The sequence below is a fragment of the Adiantum capillus-veneris genome, chromosome 21, assembly GCF_014529385.1.
Source record: "Adiantum capillus-veneris isolate H3 chromosome 21, ASM1452938v2, whole genome shotgun sequence".
Classification (NCBI taxonomy): domain Eukaryota; kingdom Viridiplantae; phylum Streptophyta; class Polypodiopsida; order Polypodiales; family Pteridaceae; genus Adiantum; species Adiantum capillus-veneris.
The window spans coordinates 1,950,721-1,967,642 of NC_140951.1; the positions used below are offsets into that span (position 1 = coordinate 1,950,721).

The 16,922-nt window shown below is 45.9% G+C and overlaps 1 protein-coding gene across 4 annotated transcripts in view; it reads left to right on the plus strand.

Annotated features, from left to right (window-relative positions):
- Positions 1–15,516, plus strand: part of LOC147430450 (uncharacterized) — a 35,615-nt gene extending 20,099 nt beyond the window's left edge. The window contains exons 2-3 of one of the 4 annotated variants that reach the window (XR_015185625.1): positions 353–536; positions 607–11,842. Coding sequence is in view for 2 of the 4 variants with exons in the window: in XM_086493079.1 (XP_086349205.1) it covers positions 353–407 (55 nt within the window). In the remaining 2 variants the exon portion in view is untranslated. Of the gene's footprint in view, positions 1–352; positions 537–606; positions 11,843–14,901; positions 15,064–15,341 lie in introns of those variants that run through there. The other 3 variants (XM_086493079.1, XR_015185623.1, XM_086493080.1) reach the window with 3 other exon arrangements.
- The last annotated feature ends 1,406 nt before the right edge of the window (positions 15,517–16,922 follow it).

Consider the following 16,922-nt stretch of genomic DNA (forward strand, 5'->3'; position numbering starts at 1 on the left):
TTTATCTTGTGGATTGTTGGGAATGTTTCCAATGCGGAAGTGGCAACTACGCTTAGAAGTTTCAAAATAGCAGACCAAAACACTAGAAAATGGCAGAAGTGGGCTCAATGTTCATACAAAAATTTCAAACTTTCGATGAGAAACCCTGTAGTTGAGGCAAAGCCACACCAGAGTGGGCATTTACGGCTCGAAAATGGCTGAACAATGCACATGGTTGAACCAGTTGCAAGGGAGGACAGGCTTCTAGGGCCTCTTCTCGGGAATCCAATTGCGTGAAGCCTTAGCAAGTTTAGAGCAAGACAATGGAGGAAATTCAGGTTCTCTGATTTTTTTTATCAATGGTTCACTGCAGAGTTTTGTTTGCTGGTTCAGCTACAATGGGCAGTGGGCATTCAAGTTTCTTTTAAAAGTTTAAATAAGTCATGATTTAAGAGCCGATATGAACGCCTTAAAAAGTGGCGTTTATGGGCGTTTCAAAGCAAGGAGAAATGGGCACATGGACTGGGAATGAAGAAATGACATTTCCACGCCCTCAGGTTTGGTTTCCCAGAATTCAGTTTATCGTTTCTGAACTGGATTTGATTTTGCAAAATGTTTTCCATGTAGGTGCATATGAGAGAAACAAAATGAAATGGCTCCTTTCATCTTCCGGAAAACTGGTGCAAAGTCCTTCAAAGAAACCAATTTGTGAAGCTTGCAGATGTTCTCATGCCCCTTGTCTAAGAAATTAGTAGGCAGGGAGGTTTACCCACTGTTATTCTAGTTTTCTGAACTACAGCAACATTTCTGCATGGGAGGAATGCTAGGGCCGGTTGGAGATAGGGGGTGGCTAGGGGCCCTTGGTATAGGTGTGGCAGAAGCTATGTGGCAAAGATACCTTGCAAACGTAAGGAATCCTAGCTGGGTAGAGGGTTCCTTCTCTGTAGAATCTCATACTGGTGGGCACTTAACAAGAAACCTTTGTTTGAGTTTGAGGCACTGCACACACCTAGCTAGGTGCGGATGGGGGCAGGGTGCTGCCGGTTTTGGTGGGGTGGACGGCAGTCCCCTCTCCCAACAATCATGATGTTGAACACTAATGGAAAAACAAGGGAATGGGGACCCTTTTACCACTGTGTTGCACGAAACGTTTCTGAACTAGAAACGTCCACCTGCCAAAAGAACATGAAACGGCGGGGGTACACCCAATAGAGAGTAGCCAAACACAAAGAAACTTAAAGATATATTGACAACTACATCAAAAGCAAACATTTTAACAAGATTTGCATAATCCTCTTTCATTAGCACGCACACATGGAAGAATCATCGCTTGCAATCATGCCAAGAAGAGAATTCTGTAAACTTTTGGAGCTCTCTTTGTGTTGTGCAGAGGACTCCACTCTTTGTAAAGCTTCTCAGGTTTTAGGGATTGTTTTTTAACGATGGGTGGCCAGTTCAAATAGGGAGGCTTAATTTAGCTTGACTTTTTTTTTTTAATAAAGTAACACAAGCTTGACTTTTCTTAAAAGAGAAAAGTGGGCGCCGTTTCGACGCGTTTTGAGGCAGCTGGAAACGTGCAGCCCCACCAGAAACGCAGAACGAGTTTCCAGAGGCTGGGGGGCCGTTTCCTGCAACACAGCTTTACCATAAGGGAATCTGTCAAAACCTTCTAGTGCTATTAAAGAATGTGCCGGGGGTGTTTCAACCACCGGAGAGCTCCCAAAACTCAGGGATGTGATTGAGATAGATGGACCCTCCACTATTGGCGAACTTCCAGATGAGGGTGGCGTGTAAGAAGATGATGGACCCTCCACTATTGGCGAGTTTCCTGAAGAGGGCGGAGTGTAGCTTGGCGATGGACCTTCAATAATTGGCGAGCTGCCCGATGTAGGTGGTGTGTAGGAGGACGACAACCCTTCAACTATTGGTGAGCTTCCAGAGGAGGGTGGAGTGCAGAGGATGACGAACCCTCTACTATAGGCAAGCTGTCGGAGGATGGCGAGGTGTAAGAGGGAGGACTCTCCACATCAAGAGGGCCGGGGAGACTAGCTAGAGGATGATGGAGGCGTTTTGACTACAGGAGGAGATTCCACATCAGGAGAGCTTCCAGAGAGAGGAGCCAGAGGAAGAAGAGCTGCCAAATGCTATAGATGGTGTGTATCTAGGCGTCCATGGCGTGGTGTCATGAGACCAACCATATGAGGGAGAGCTACCAAAGGACACAGGAGGGGTGTAGCTGGGAGATGAAGGTATCGTGTCAGGCAATGATCAGGAGGGAGAGCTACCGATGGCGTTGATGGGGTGTAATTTGGCGATACGAGGGTAGTATCAGGGGAAGAGCCGGATGAGGGACAACTATTGGATTGCATAATTGGGGTATAATTTGGGGACGGTGGGTTATTATCAGCGGAAGAATCAGATGAGGGAGAGCTTCTATAGGGTTTAGACGGGGTGTAGCTGGGCTAGAGGGAAAAATGTCTAGAGAAGAGTCCAAATACGGAGAGCTACCACCAGAGGGTGTGGTGGGAGTGTAGTTAGGTATGGATGGCAAAGAAGTGTCAGGAAAGGAGCCGGATGAAAGGGAGCCACCTGATGGGGTAGTCGGGGAGTAGTCGTCTAGCGTGGAAGGAGTATCGGTGTCTGGAGAAGAGCCAAAAGAGGGATAGACTTAGCACAAGGGGGCAGCCAGCCGGCCAGCGGGCGTGTCAGAGAAGGAAGCAAGGGGTTGATGTCCTGCCGGTGCACTGCTCTGCTCGAGCACATGGAGAGTGATGATTGGGAGATCAATGATTGGAACCTTTCCATCTAGAAAGAGATGGTGATACGATGGCGGGAGCATGCCTGATCGAAGAAGGGGGAGGCCGTTGCACAGTTGCAGACTGGCTGGAGGAGGTGAGGTTTGGATTCTATTGGCCAGCCGAGAAAAAGCAATGGACGCCTTCACCAATCACCCAGAGGGGGAGCAACCTGGGTAGCGTAAGGAACGTCGAGCTCAGACTTAGAGAGATGCTCTGCACAGGTGGCAGACTCTGTTCATGCCAATGTGTATACATTTGCTTTCAAACACTAGACAATGCAGATCCGTTTGAAGCAGCAGGAAGTCCCTCATTTGTGGGAAGTTGCAAATGTTTGTTTGGCGGATGATGTACATACAGATGGTCATGTAGAAGGACTGCTTGCAGACATTTCAAATACATTCTCTACAAAATGCGTAAAACATACAATAAAACATGCGTAGAAATTTGTAAGTTTCATGTATGTAAAATTTATAAATTTTGCTAGCAATATAAATTTTTATAGCTTGAATTCATGTTGATACTGTGAGGGCACGAGATGAGCTGTTGGAAGGCCTGGAAATTGTCAAAGCAAGAGCTCCATGCATGTCAATGGTGTTTTCCACAGTACAAGCTTCTTGCTTGCACTCTCAGTGTTCACATTTGTATTATGCATGACAATGGTGATACCAAGCCATGTATGGCTACCGCAACCAAAACAAGGGAGGCTCCATTGCCAAAGTTCAGCTGGGAAAAGAATGTGCCTTGAAAAGAATGGCTACTGCAACCAAAATAGGGGCTTGCATTCATGTTGATACCTTGAGGGCACAGGATGAGCTACTGGAAGGCCTGGAAAAGTGTCAAATCAGTAGCTTCCTGCATGCCAATGGGCTTCCTACATGCACTCTTTGTGTTCACATGCGTATTATGCATAACAATGGTGATATCAAGCCATGTATGGCTATTGCAACCAAAACAAGGGAGGCTCCATTGCCAAAGGGCAGCTGGGAAAAGAATGTGCCTTGAAAAGAATGGCTACCACAACCAAAATAGAGGAGGCTCCATTGCCCAAAGGCATCTGTGAAAAGAATGTGCCGGGGGTGTTTCAACCACCCGAGAGCTCCCAGAACTCGAGGACATGATTGAGATAGATGGAACCTCCTCTATCGACGAGCTTCTAGATTGGGGACGGCCCATCAACTAATGGTGAGCTTCCGTAGGAGGGTGGAGTGTAAGAGGATGACTGCCCCTCTACTACAGGCAAGCTGTCGGAGGATGGTGAGGTGTAAGAGGGAGGACTCCCCACATCAAGAGAGCTACCAGAGGACCGGGGAGACTAGCTTGAGGACAATGGAGGCGTTTTGACTACAAGAGGAGATTCCACACCAAGAGAGCTTCCAGAGGGAGAGGAGCCAGAGGAAGAATAGCTGCCAAACGGTGTAGATGGTGTGTTGCTAGGCATCAATGGCGTGGTGTCATGAGACAAACCAGATGAGGGAGAGCTATTAGAGTACACAAGAGGGGGTGTTAGGCAATGATCCGGAGGGAGAGCTATCGGATGGCATGGATGGAGTGTAATCTGGCAACGAGGGTGTAGTACCAGGGGAAGATCCGGATGAGGGAAAACTATCGGATGGCGTAGTTGGGGTATAAATTGGGAATGATGGGTTAGTATCAGGGGAAGAACCGGATGAGGGAAAGCTTTTGGAGGGTGTAGACAGGGTGTAGCTGGGCGTAGAGGGCAAAATGTTTGGAGAAGAGCCTGAAGACGAAGAGCTATCACCAGAGGGTGTGGTGGGAATGTAGTCTGGCATGAATGGCAAAGAAGTGTCAGGAGAGGAGCTGGATGAGGGGGAGCCACCTGAGGGGGTAATTGGGGAGGAGTAGTATGGCATGGAGAGCTGTGCCACCAGAGGGTGTGGTGGGAGTGTAGTCAGGCGTGGACGACAAAGAAATGTCAGGAGAGGAGCTGGACGAGGAGAAGCCTGACGGGGTAGTCGGGGAAGAGTAGTCTAGCGTGGAAGGAGTACCGGTGTCTACAGAAGAGTCAGAAGAGGGATAGACTTAGCACAAGGGGGCACCCAGCTGGCCAGCCGGCAAGCCAGAGAAGGAAGCAAGGGGTTGCTGGCCTGCTACCAGTGCACTGCTCTGCTTGAGCACATGGAGAGTGATGGTCGGGAGATCAACGGTTGGAACCTTGCCATCTGCAAAGAGATGGTGATACGATGGCGGGAGTAGGCCCTCGTCACTATATGGCACGGCTTTGGCTCAGAGGGGATCTAGGGCCCAAATTTGGGGGGGGCGAGGCGGCTTTAATCTCGGCCGTCGGATCATGCCGTGAACTGGGTGTGAACTAGGGGTGAACTAAGGGTAAACTAGGGGTGGGTGAACTGGGGGTGAACTAAGGGTGAACTAGGGGCGGGTAAACTAGGGTGTGATTATGTGCCATGCCAACATGGGCAACGACGCGCGCTAGCGTGGTGGTAGGGCATTTGTATGGCAACCGAGACGTCCCGGGTTCGACCCACCCCCCGCGAGGCGGGTGAACTAGGGGGGTGAACTAGGAGTGAACTCGGGTTGCCATTTTTGCTCCGAGTTCACCCTTAGTTCACCCCCTAGTTCACCGAGTCGACGGACGGCTGAGATTGCATTACGATTTTCGCTTCTCTTTCCCACCATAGATCCCCCCTGGCTGGAGCGTGCCATATAGTGACCAAGGGAGCCGGCTTGATAGGAGAAAGGGGAGATTGCAGCACAATTGTAGACTGACTAGAGGAGTCGAGGTTTAGACTCTACCGGTCAGCCAGCAAAAATCAAGTGCCAAGTGGGCTAATGGCCCTAGAAAAGAGTGGGTGGGTCATCTGGCCGGCCCTGTGTGCTCAGGGTAGGAGAACCACTAGAGGTTGTAGGAGGAGTCTCGATTGACGTAGAGGGCATAGTGGTAGTATCACGAGAAGAGTTGGAAGAGGGCGACAGAGAGTGGTAGTACTCAAGGTGGCAAGCCGCAGTCCTTGCAAAAATGCCATGCACTTCAACTTATAGGGTAAGGAAGAGGAGGAAGAGCAGGCGAGAACCTGTTGAAGGGTTAGACATAGATGCCAATCTATGCCACTCATAGAAATGGGCCTAGCTAGGTGCAATTGGGGGCAACAATGCTGCCTATTGCATGTGAGAGATAGAGAGAAATGAAATGAAATGTTATATTAACGTCTTCAAAAGGCCAAAATGACCTATGAGACCAATCTGTTACAAAATGGTGAATCTAATACCATGTCTGGGTACAAAAGAACTAGATACTACTCCATCCTCATCTGCACTCTGGATATCGAGAGAGTATGGCTCGAATCCTTTGCTATAGTCTCTGTCTATGTTGTGTAGCCCCTCTCCTCAATCATGGCCGTCTGGATCTCTGTAGCTCCAGTGCTCGGTCAATGAGAGTGCCAGTAGTGGCCGAATGAGTGGGCCGAGCTCTGCAATGATGTTTGCTCCTCTGGCTGTCCCATATCTAGTGAAAAGAAATCTGTAATCTGTCTTTGGGACTGTCTCTCTCTATCTCTCCCCAGTAAAGTGTCTCTATATCTGTGTAACTCAAGTAGATATAGCCCAAGACATCTCTGATCCTCATAACTCATGACCCTAGAGAAAGGACCGAAACCCTCTCTGAATAAGCAATGGAAACGGCCCCGTATCTCATAGTACACTGTGCAATGACATATGTAATGTAGCTCTGTCTCTGGCTCTAACTGGCATAGGCGGCATATCCTGCTGTCTGCTGGTATCCCTCTAAATCTACCAGTCGCAATCTCAAGCTGATGTGAGGATGTGCGTATTTGACCAATGGCACACCGCAAACCATGAGACATGTGTGTGTCCATGTAGCTGGGTCGAATCACAAACCCATCTCCTGTGAGGTGGAGAAGATGCTCTCTATAGAAAGCCATCTTCGTGTCCAACTCCTATGGTGGCTCTATCCATGTCCTCCTTGTGAGTGTGTGTGTGTTCCTCTCTGCTATAGAACATAACAAGACATACTCAGACTGACATCAAACATAAATGTCCTTCAGTAGTGGCTTCTCCCTCTGTCTTCTTTGGCCCGCCCATTTTGGACTCTCTCTCTAGGTCCTGACGAATGAGTCTAGTAATCTACACCTGTGTAAGAGACATCGAGGGTGCCTGAAGAGAGTACTGGAAAGGGGGAAGCCTGTCCATGGTGAAACCATGCGTTTGAAACCATGATGTCATCTGTGCATACCAGCATGAAGTGTCCCCCTGAAGAACTAACTGTCTGGAAGACTCAAGGGCCAGTCTAGCATATCTGTCTCTAGTAGTATCCCACAAGCTGTGCACAAAGGAGACTGATTTGATAAGTGCCTCAATCTCCATAGGAGGGGCAGCTAGCTCTGCTCGAATGATAGCGTGGGGTACGGAGGCCTTGGCTTTGATCAGTCGAGAGATCATAGATACCAAGGGCCTCTCCATACGTCTCCAACCATCCTGGCCTACAGAAGGTCCCCATGTCTGCACCCCATACAACATAGCTGAGGCTACTAAGGTATCAAAGAGCCATAACTTTGTCCGAGGTTCCTGGAACTGAACCTGTGAACACATCCTTTCTAAGCCTCCCAAGGCTGCAAAAGCTCTAGTCAATCTAGTCTCTGTTGCTCTCCCAAAGAAAACCTCGGCCCAGTGAAGACAACCCCAAGGTAAGTGTATGCATCTGTATACTCTACAATCTCTTGACCATATGTGAAAGTCGGGTGCTGATCTCTTGATCACTGTGGTGTGGTGTTAAACACCATAACCTTGGTTTTTGTTGCTAAATTGGCTTTATCTAACATAAAAATAATTCTAAATGAATTATTGGATTTATAAGTGAGAGGGTTTTCTCACTTGGAACATGAGGAAAAATAATTCTAAATGAATTATTGGAATTTTAAGTGAGAGGGTTTTTCTCACTGGAGACATCCGAGTACAGAGTATTCCTAGTGCATCAGTCAAAGTAATGACGGGAGCACTAAGAACGGGAATATCTGTAAGGCCACCAGGAACGGGTACTTTTGATGCGTCACAATGGATGGGTGACAGGGAGCATCAGTAAGAAGTATCCGACCATCTGAGAACGGACATCTTTGATGCGTCATAGGATGGGTGACATAGAGCATCGTGAAGGGGATTGTACCGTAAGTTCGGTAGGCAGGACTAGGTGATGGGTATTCCTGATGCGTCACAAGGTGTGTGACGGGTGCATCGGAAAGGGGATATCCATAGTCGAGAGGAAATCCGAACTGGAAAAGAGGAATACGCGTAAAGACGCAAGCACAAGAATAAAGATGGGTTTTGAGAAGCTTTTCTTAAAAAGCGAAATTTTAACGAGTTTTCCGGGAAGAGCAAACGCTTTCCCGCGAGGAATCTATGTCTACATTGCATTTGTGCATGTGGTTGCATCCAGGGAAGTGTTGTGAAAAGCATTGTTTTAAACTTAAAAGGTTTTATTGAGTTTTTGGGCAGGTTTAGACCAATTTTAAAATATGCCGGCCGTCCACTTAATAAGTGGACAGCCACTTAGAAAGTAAAGCAACAAAACCAGCCAGTGAATTCTCTCTCCCTATTTCGGGTAGAACAGAAAAAAAAGCGATTAAAAAAAAAAAAAAAAAAAAAAACCGGCCGCGATCTCTACGCGAGCAGCTATTCGTGACGTGGTCAAAGAGCTATAAAAGCACCACATGCCCTCACTGAAAGGAGGTTACCAACGTCAGCAAGAGAAGACTCTGCCGCCAGAAGACGCGAGACTACGAAGTACGGAAGTCGCTTTTCCCGCGCAAGCGCGACAGGTATCTTTTGTGGATTCGCCATACGAATTGTTGTCGCGTGTTTGCAGGTACTTCATCGCGAAGGAGAAGCGAGAAGGCTTCGGCCTACGCTTGGGAATTCTGGAAACGGAATTCGGAAATTGTCTGCGGAGTCTCAACTCTGAGTACAGACGGAAAAAGGATTGAGAGCTTGTCTCTCGGATTTCTTTTACGGGAAGGAACGACCATCGAGTCAGAGATTTAGAACGGAGGGGTTTTCTTCGGCTCTTGTGCTTGTAAAAAGATTCTCCCTAATAAAGGATTCTCTTTAAGGGGGGGGGACTGTCACCAGGAGGTGTATTTTTCCTGTTGCCTTCCGTAAATAAGTATTAGATATATTTATTTTATTTTTACTTGTTTGTCCCAAAACCCTTGAAAAGGTGCAAGTGGACATTGCATGGCCAGTGTGAAACGGCTGCAGCCAAATGGGTTTCTCACATCGGGGATCTAGGTCGGTCAGACAGGGACTGCCCGGGCCAGTTAGCACTGAATTCTGATGAGTATGGAAGCTCGTGTGCGCCAAACTGGAATTTGGGCCACTCGTCAAGTCACTGCAACTTTATAAGTTGAAAGGGGCCAGTAAATTAACCCACATTGTAGATGTTGGTCAAATGGTAGTCTTCAATGATGGTTAGGAGACCGATAGGGACGCCATGGAAGCATCTCCTAAAATTTAGGGAACTGCTATTTTTGACCGGAAAATGTGTTCGCGTCATTAGCTCTAGAATGACAAGGGGAATATTTTATTGCTCTGCTGCCAAGTCAACTGGCGCACCAGTTGAGATATTTTTAGCAAGGAAAGCCCAAACTCGGAAACTGGGCGACGTGTCAGCCTGTGAGTGATTCTGCCACTCTGGGAGGCAAAAACGAGCTGCATATCAACAAAGGGGGCGCCATTTTCAGCCTCAGGTGGATTGTAGTAGGTACAGAAGCTATGGAATGCTTACCTTGCCCTCTATGCACAGTATGGTGACGGGAGTGATGCCCCGCACGCTACATACTGCTCTCTTTCTCCCCTACGTACAATATGTTATGCCCCACTAGTGGGCTTCTCATTTGACCTATGTACAACTGTGGGGAAATATGCTTTCATGCCGAGGCAAGAGCCTCTTTGCACATGAACCGGTGTAGCTAGCTGCTGCACCAAAGCAGGTCCACGAGAGGGTGATAACCTCTCGATTGCGCAGTAAATTCAGCACTGTTTGCTTGCTGTTTTTACTTTGTTTTGAGACTGTTTTGCGCCTTGGATGCTTCCAGAATCAAGGGGCACCAAGCCCAAGGTGCAGGGAACAATGTAGGGACCGTCGTGTGCCAAAATCAGGTCAAAAACAGGACTGAACCAGAAATTACAGCGACCTAGAATTTACTGTTTTGTGCTCCCGACTGAGGGATAACGCCAGTGGGATAGAGTCGTGAGCTTGGAAACTGATTCGGATTAATTTCGGTACCGTTATGTTGCCGAAATTCGGTCGAATCTGGAGCGTACTAGCTGGATGTAGGTGTTATCTTCCAAGGACTCTCTTTTTGTAATTCCCGCTCTCTAAATTAAAGAAATACCGAAAGGGGCGCCGGTCTTTGGGGCCTACAGGGTGTCGGTCTCGTGTGCGCAGTGACATTCTAGTCGCTGGACGCAACTGTGTTCTCTTCCCCTCTCAGTGCTCTGTGTAAAGTTTACAGGTAATTGAAATAGTACCGCCCTCTACGTTGTATAGGCCGGTTATAGGGACCAGCCCATCTTCTGGTCCCCAGTACTGTGTCGATCTTCTCTCTCTCTCTCTCTATTTATTTCTCTCTATATCCTTTGGCTTCAGTATTAAGTAATAAATTCTATTTATCCGAGTATATTTTATATTGTTATGCGCTTCCGTTTGTGACAGTTTTACCAAGGTTTACAGACAATCCACTATCCTCTGCAAATTTGTGTATTGCATCCAATTGTCGTTGCATACCCTCTGGTGAGTCAGAGATCAACACAGTATCATCAGCATATAACAACAATGGGATCCATGTCCTTGCTATCTGGGCACCTCTATCACCCCCTTTGTCAATGTAATCAGACACCTCATCAACATATATACCAAATAGAGTAGGAGACAATGGGCAACCCTGTTTCACCCCAATGGTGGAGTGAACTAAATCAGATTCCCCTTCAGAGTGCGTACATGTCCCATCTTTGATGTGTATAGAGCCATGATCCCCCAAATCAACACTATGGGCACCCCCATCTCCTGCAGTCTGCGCATCAATCGAGCTCTCAGTACCATGTCAAATGCTTTGCGGAAATTCACAAAGCTACAATAAATCCGTCTCCCATGTGGCTTGCCCTCCTCAATGATGGCTCTGAGTGTCAGAATATGATCAAGAGTGGAGAAACCCCTCTTGAAACCGGCCTGGCCCTTTGCTGGTACACCCTCACCCTCTGCCCAATTACTCAACTGCTACTCAAGAATGGATGCATACAACCGTGCCAATGTGTGCCCAACCATAATAGTGCGGTAATCCCCAGGCTCTGTAGGATCACCTGCTTTGAAGATAAGCATAATAGTAGACAATCTCCAAGTCTCAGGTAACCCCTGACACATGGCACGATTGAACAACACTGCAAGAACCTCTACCAACATATCTCTAGCATGTGTAAAGTGCTCCCTACTAGACCATCATGATCATGTGCCCTGCTGGTCCTCATCCTGTCAATGGATCTCTTTACCATCTTAGTGGTTAAGATGGAAAGGCGATTGTCCTCTGGATGCAGCATATACTGACGTACTGGGAGGAAGTAACATATGGCAATGTAGAAATCGGCGTGTGTCAGCTCTCAGCCTCACCCACATGTATCCAGCATGATCATCTCTCCGTACAATATGTAGTAGTGGTCACACCTAGACCGTACTGATCTTCCACGGGTGTCTTGATGCACTAAAATTACATACCCAGGCAATCTCATCCGATTAGGAATATTCAGTAATTGGCACATCACAATGCAACACAAATGCTAACATATGCATGTTACAAGATACAACAAACAGTGCCGCTGAGCACTCCCCCGAGACAAACGGTCTGCGGTATGAAGCTACTCAACGACTACCTCGTCACTCCCCCCGCAAATAACCTAAAAAGGTCCGGGCCATGAGCTCATTGGACTGTACAACCAAACGCTCCCCAGACTGCAGTCTGCGTCGCTTGGAGGTTCAAGCATACAACCAAACGCTCCCCAGGCATCGGCCTACGTCGTTCGAAGGTTTTCTAGCATACAACGGAACGCTCCCCAAGCATCGGTCTACGTTGTTCCGAGGTTTTCAAACATACAACGAAACGCTCCCCAGGCATCGGCCTGCGTCGTTCCGAGGTTCAAACAATATCAAAACAATATTTCTCACTTCTCCACTCGGGAGTAAAATCACCAATAATTGAAACCAGTATCAAACCAGAGTCAAACAATTCAAATGGGCACCAAAACAGGTTCAAAACAAATATCATCCATTTCAAACAAATTCCAAACAGGATCACCAAACAAGATCAAATAGATTTGAAACTTAAAAAGCAATCTCGACATTAGTTGAGCTCGAAAAGTCAACTGACTTTCCGTCTTGAAACTTGCACCAAAAATTAGGGTTAGGTTTCTTCCATAAGGTCGTAGCCGAGCACAGCATGGTCCATCAGCTCTTGGACAAACAGTGTTTCTTTGGCGTCGATGGTAGTCCCAAGATAGCAATCGCATCGAACCACCAAGATTATCAGCTCGAGAAGAAACATCTACTGAGAGATGTCGAGAAATTTCAAGTTATAATCTGCTAGGGTTTCCATGGCAAGCATTTCAGGATACCCCACTCTGCCAGAAGTTGCACTCCGAAGGAAGATATCAGAAACCATATAACTTCGGGCAAATTTTTTTTCTTGAAATCTTGCCAAGTACTTGGAGTATGTTGCTTGGTAGCTATCAACATCTGCATGGCACTGCTTCTGAGAAAAATAGTGACTCGAAACAAATCTGGGATCCTTCTTTTGCAAGTGATCTTAATGGCTTATGCCTTGTAAGCCATGAGCGGTGAAGACGGGAGCGCGCCCGATGCGCGATGAAGTAAGGGTGGGAGTGGCTATTAAGTCCGGGTTGAAGGGCGCAGGCGCCTCAAATAAAATTCCAATAGCTTTGTCTGCTCTTTTGTAGGACTGGTATGCTTTCAGAAAAGCAACGTCTGATGCTCTAATACCACTGTCACAAGGCGGGCACCACGTGCCAATAGAAAAGAACATACTTAACAAACTTTTAGCACTTCAATAACAATTGAAGTGAGAGAGAGAGACGACACGCGACATGGTGTGGCGGAATTCCACCCCAGAGAGTATTGGCCCCAAACCTTGGCGCCCCTTTGGGTATTTCTTTATATTGCAACAACATAGTACAAGTCGGTACTCCAGACTCTACACCTTCTCCAGGAAGCATGCTAGAGAATGAGCCCTAACCTCATATTTGAAGGCCCTTGGCCTAAAAAGAAATTACAGTGAAAAGCCTTCAAACTCAAAAGCATCTGGTCCAAAAAGCAATGCAAAAAGCTGCTAGCGTAAATCACGGAAATCTGTACAGCCTGCCACGTCATCAGCCAACGCAAAACACGGAAATCTCCCTACTGTCCTTAGGGTTACGATTAGGGTTAGGGTTTCTACAGTTTTAGGGTTTTTGGCAGCAAAATTAGGGTTTTCAAGTTTAGGGTTAGGGTTTTCAAAATTAGGGTTTGCAGGTTTTAGGGTTAGGGTTTTCAAAATTAGGGTTTTAACAGTTAGGGTTTTTGACAGAAATTAGGGTTAGGGTTTTTGCTCTTGGACACCCACATCATCACTTTGTGACAATTTAGGCTCCTCGGCCACATTTGTAAGTTGGCTCCATTCTTTAGGCTTTGACACGTTAGTAGTTTGTTACTATCATCACCGAGAAAAATACCCGTCTTCTTGAGAGTAGGTCTCTTTCTCAAGAATTCCTTTTTCTCTTCCAAGGAGGGGAAGCATAGTATGAGGGTTCTCCCTTTTGAAGATTCCTCGGGCCATCACTCTTCTTGCCCACTCTCCATGCCTTTGTGTGTGAAGGCTTGTCCACCCCCATCATGAATGTGAGGCTTGTGACCTCTTTTTCCACATTGTTCATGTCCTTGAGGCTGGTTACCCTCACATGTAGAGCCCGCATCCTCCTCCTTTGTTCCTCTTCAAGGGTCATGTTAATAAGAGTGGGTGTACAAGGAGCTTCCTTACCTTTCCCTTTCTTGGCAACTTCAATCCATTTTTCGGCCTCCTCTACTTTCTTTTGTGTTGGGGAGATGACCACGGCCCATGACTTCTTCTCCTCACCTTCCTTGATAACCCGTATTTCTTCTCTCATGGTATTCAATTCTTCCATCATGGATGGCTGAATTTCGCCTTCTTCGGGCTGCCGACTTTTTGCTTGTAGATTTCGGATGATGGAATCTTGGATGACCACTTTCTCCTCGAGCGAAGCGATCCTCCTACACATGCCATCTCTTTGTTCGGTCCATCTTTGAAGAATAGTGCTCCTCTCCTTCTTCCACTCTTCAACTTCGTTTCTCCATTCTCTCATTTCGTTCTCTATTGCCGACATCCTTTTCCTTGTCCGCGTGAAAGAGGCTTTGTGGGTAGTCGGCGAGGGATGTGTCTTCTTACACGTGGGGGAAGCCGTTGGCACTTCTTCGATGCTTCCCATGATTGATTGAGAGAGAGAGAGAGAGAGAGAGAGAGAGAGAGAGAGAGAGTACACGTGGGGGAAGCCGTTGGCGCTTCTTCGACGCTTCCCATGATTGAATGAGAGAGAGAGAGAGAGAGAGAGAGAAGAAGAAGAAGAGTCTAAAACAACAAAAAAATGTAAGAAACCCTAAAAAACAGCAAGAAACACTTGTGAAACCTTAAAAAACAGCAAAACACAGATTTGAAATCCTAAAAAGCAAAAAAAAAAAAGTGGCAAAACCGTAAAAAACCAGAAAGAAACGGTGATGAAACCCTTTAAAACAACAAAAAATAGTGACGAAACCCTTTTAAAAAAAAAAAAGTTTCAAAACCCTAAAAACAAAACAAAATTGTGACGAAACCCTAGAAACAGCCAAAAGGCAATTTCAAAACCCTAAAAACAGCAAAGGAGGAGAGAGAGAGAGAGAGAGAGAGAGAGAGAGAGAGAGGGGTTTTTGAGTTGCTTTTCTCAAGTTACAACTCACAACTCACAGCTGGGTGATTTTGATGGTGTGTTTGAAACATAAAAACTGTTTTTTTGCTATTCTTGAGATGATTTTGAAATTGATTAGGCCACGTAGTAGCCGTTGAAAGAGTGAGACAGACTGGCCGATAGTCCGGTCTGGAACACTTGTTCCTTTAAGAAGTGACTTATATAGTGATTGCTCATTTACGTTTTCAAGGAAAGGTATGTATATCCTTTGAGTTCTCTCTCTCTCTTTCCAGAGTCCACATCTCCCCCCCCCCCCCCCCCCCCCCCCCCCCCCCCCCTCTCTCTCTCTCTCTCTCCTTGGTTCTGTTTATTATGAGAATAAGATAGCTTTTAGTTAGTGGTGCTCTTCATGATCTCTCTCTCTCTCTCTCTCTCTCTCTCTCTCTCTCTCTCTGTGGCAACGATAAAATATTTTTTTCTTCTTTTAACCATCAAAGCGTGTGAAAGTTATATAAGAAGAGAGACAAAAAAGAAGGAGATGGAAGATTCGGGAAAGATTAGTGCCCTTTTGACTGGCAGGAGGAAATTCACACAAAGGTTACGGAAGTTGTGGACATGCTCATCAAGACTAAGGAACTCCTCACATATATCCAGAAACCTATAGATAAGTTACCCTAAGCATGAAACTTGTTGATGTATCTGATTTTTGTGTTATGTGGACAAAAGGGTTCCAATTTAATAACATTTTGCTTCACTTAATGGCATTTCACCTTAATTTCTAATTAACTTGTTATGTTAGTGACACACACACACACACACACACACACGCTTTTCTACTTTTTCAAACCAGCCCAAACGAGTGTGAAGACTATCCCTTTCTACTTTTTGAAATCACTTCACATGCATATTAGGAGAGAGTGTCCTCTCACTATCTTGGCATCGATCTCTCTTTGAATTGAGGACGACCTTGTTTTCTGTGAACCCAACTAAGGTTGGTTACACACCAAACCACTGCCCGCCAAATTAATTTGTTTGACCAATAAAAAATGCCCAATAAGGAAATGGGCATCAAATACGTTACACACCGCCAAATTCAACAAGTAGCCTTTCTCTACCTGGCATCCACATTAGCATCCAAATCTTAAAAGTTTTTTGCCCATATTTGGCAGATGGTACTCCAACAAATCAACTAATAGCATCTTAAGCATGGCATTGCTTTATTTAAAACTTTTGGTTGTTGCCATGTGTAACACGTGCTGACCAAAAGCCCTACCCGCCATTCCCTATTTTGTTGTACAAAACCATGTGCGTTCAACACGTCTACATCACAACCATTCCTTATGGGATCTCGTGTGGCTAAGAGCCCCGTCCCACTATGTATTAGGGATATTAGTGGATTTAAAATTATATATATGTCACACTACCTTTTGTATTTCGGGTAATTTTGGGTAAACCATGGGTTGCACGACTTTCTCCTTCCTTAATAAGTAGTCTGAGCTCACTTTTCCACATTTCACTCCTTCAATTTAGGAGCTTGAAAAGAAACATTGAATTTTCATTGGTTAGTCATACAAGAAAGATGCAAATACACAAAAAAAAAAGCCAATATTAAGAGCATCACAAAGTTAAAGGAGGATGTTCCCTAGAACTCACTAAAGCAAAGGAAAGTGAGTGTGCCTTTTTTATACCAACATCTATTTAATCTCGCTAATACCACTCATACTCAGTGGGACTTGGCTCTTAAGCCTCATGAGTCAACATACAATACACCCTCACTTGTAGCTAGGTTGGTATTTATAAGACTAAGAGGCTAGAGTAGGCATGTTACCCAAGTAATTTTAAAAAAAAGGTGACTTATCTACATGTAAAAACTCGGATTCTAATATTTGTTGTTATTTGAATTCTTCCCGCTAATTGAAACAAGAAAATGCTAGACAACTTTTATGGAACCTCTATTTAGGATTAGAGATTTAGCAAGAACCCAAATATCTCTAGCATGGAGGCTAGCCAAGTTCACATGGATATAAGACGCCCTTTTGCTCCCTTGTTTAAAATAATTGGAGTTGCATATGGATGCCTATTTATGAACCATTCATGTTTGTACTCTTCGCACATATAAGACTTGTATCAATGATGGCGTTATTTGTCAATCCCTCCTGC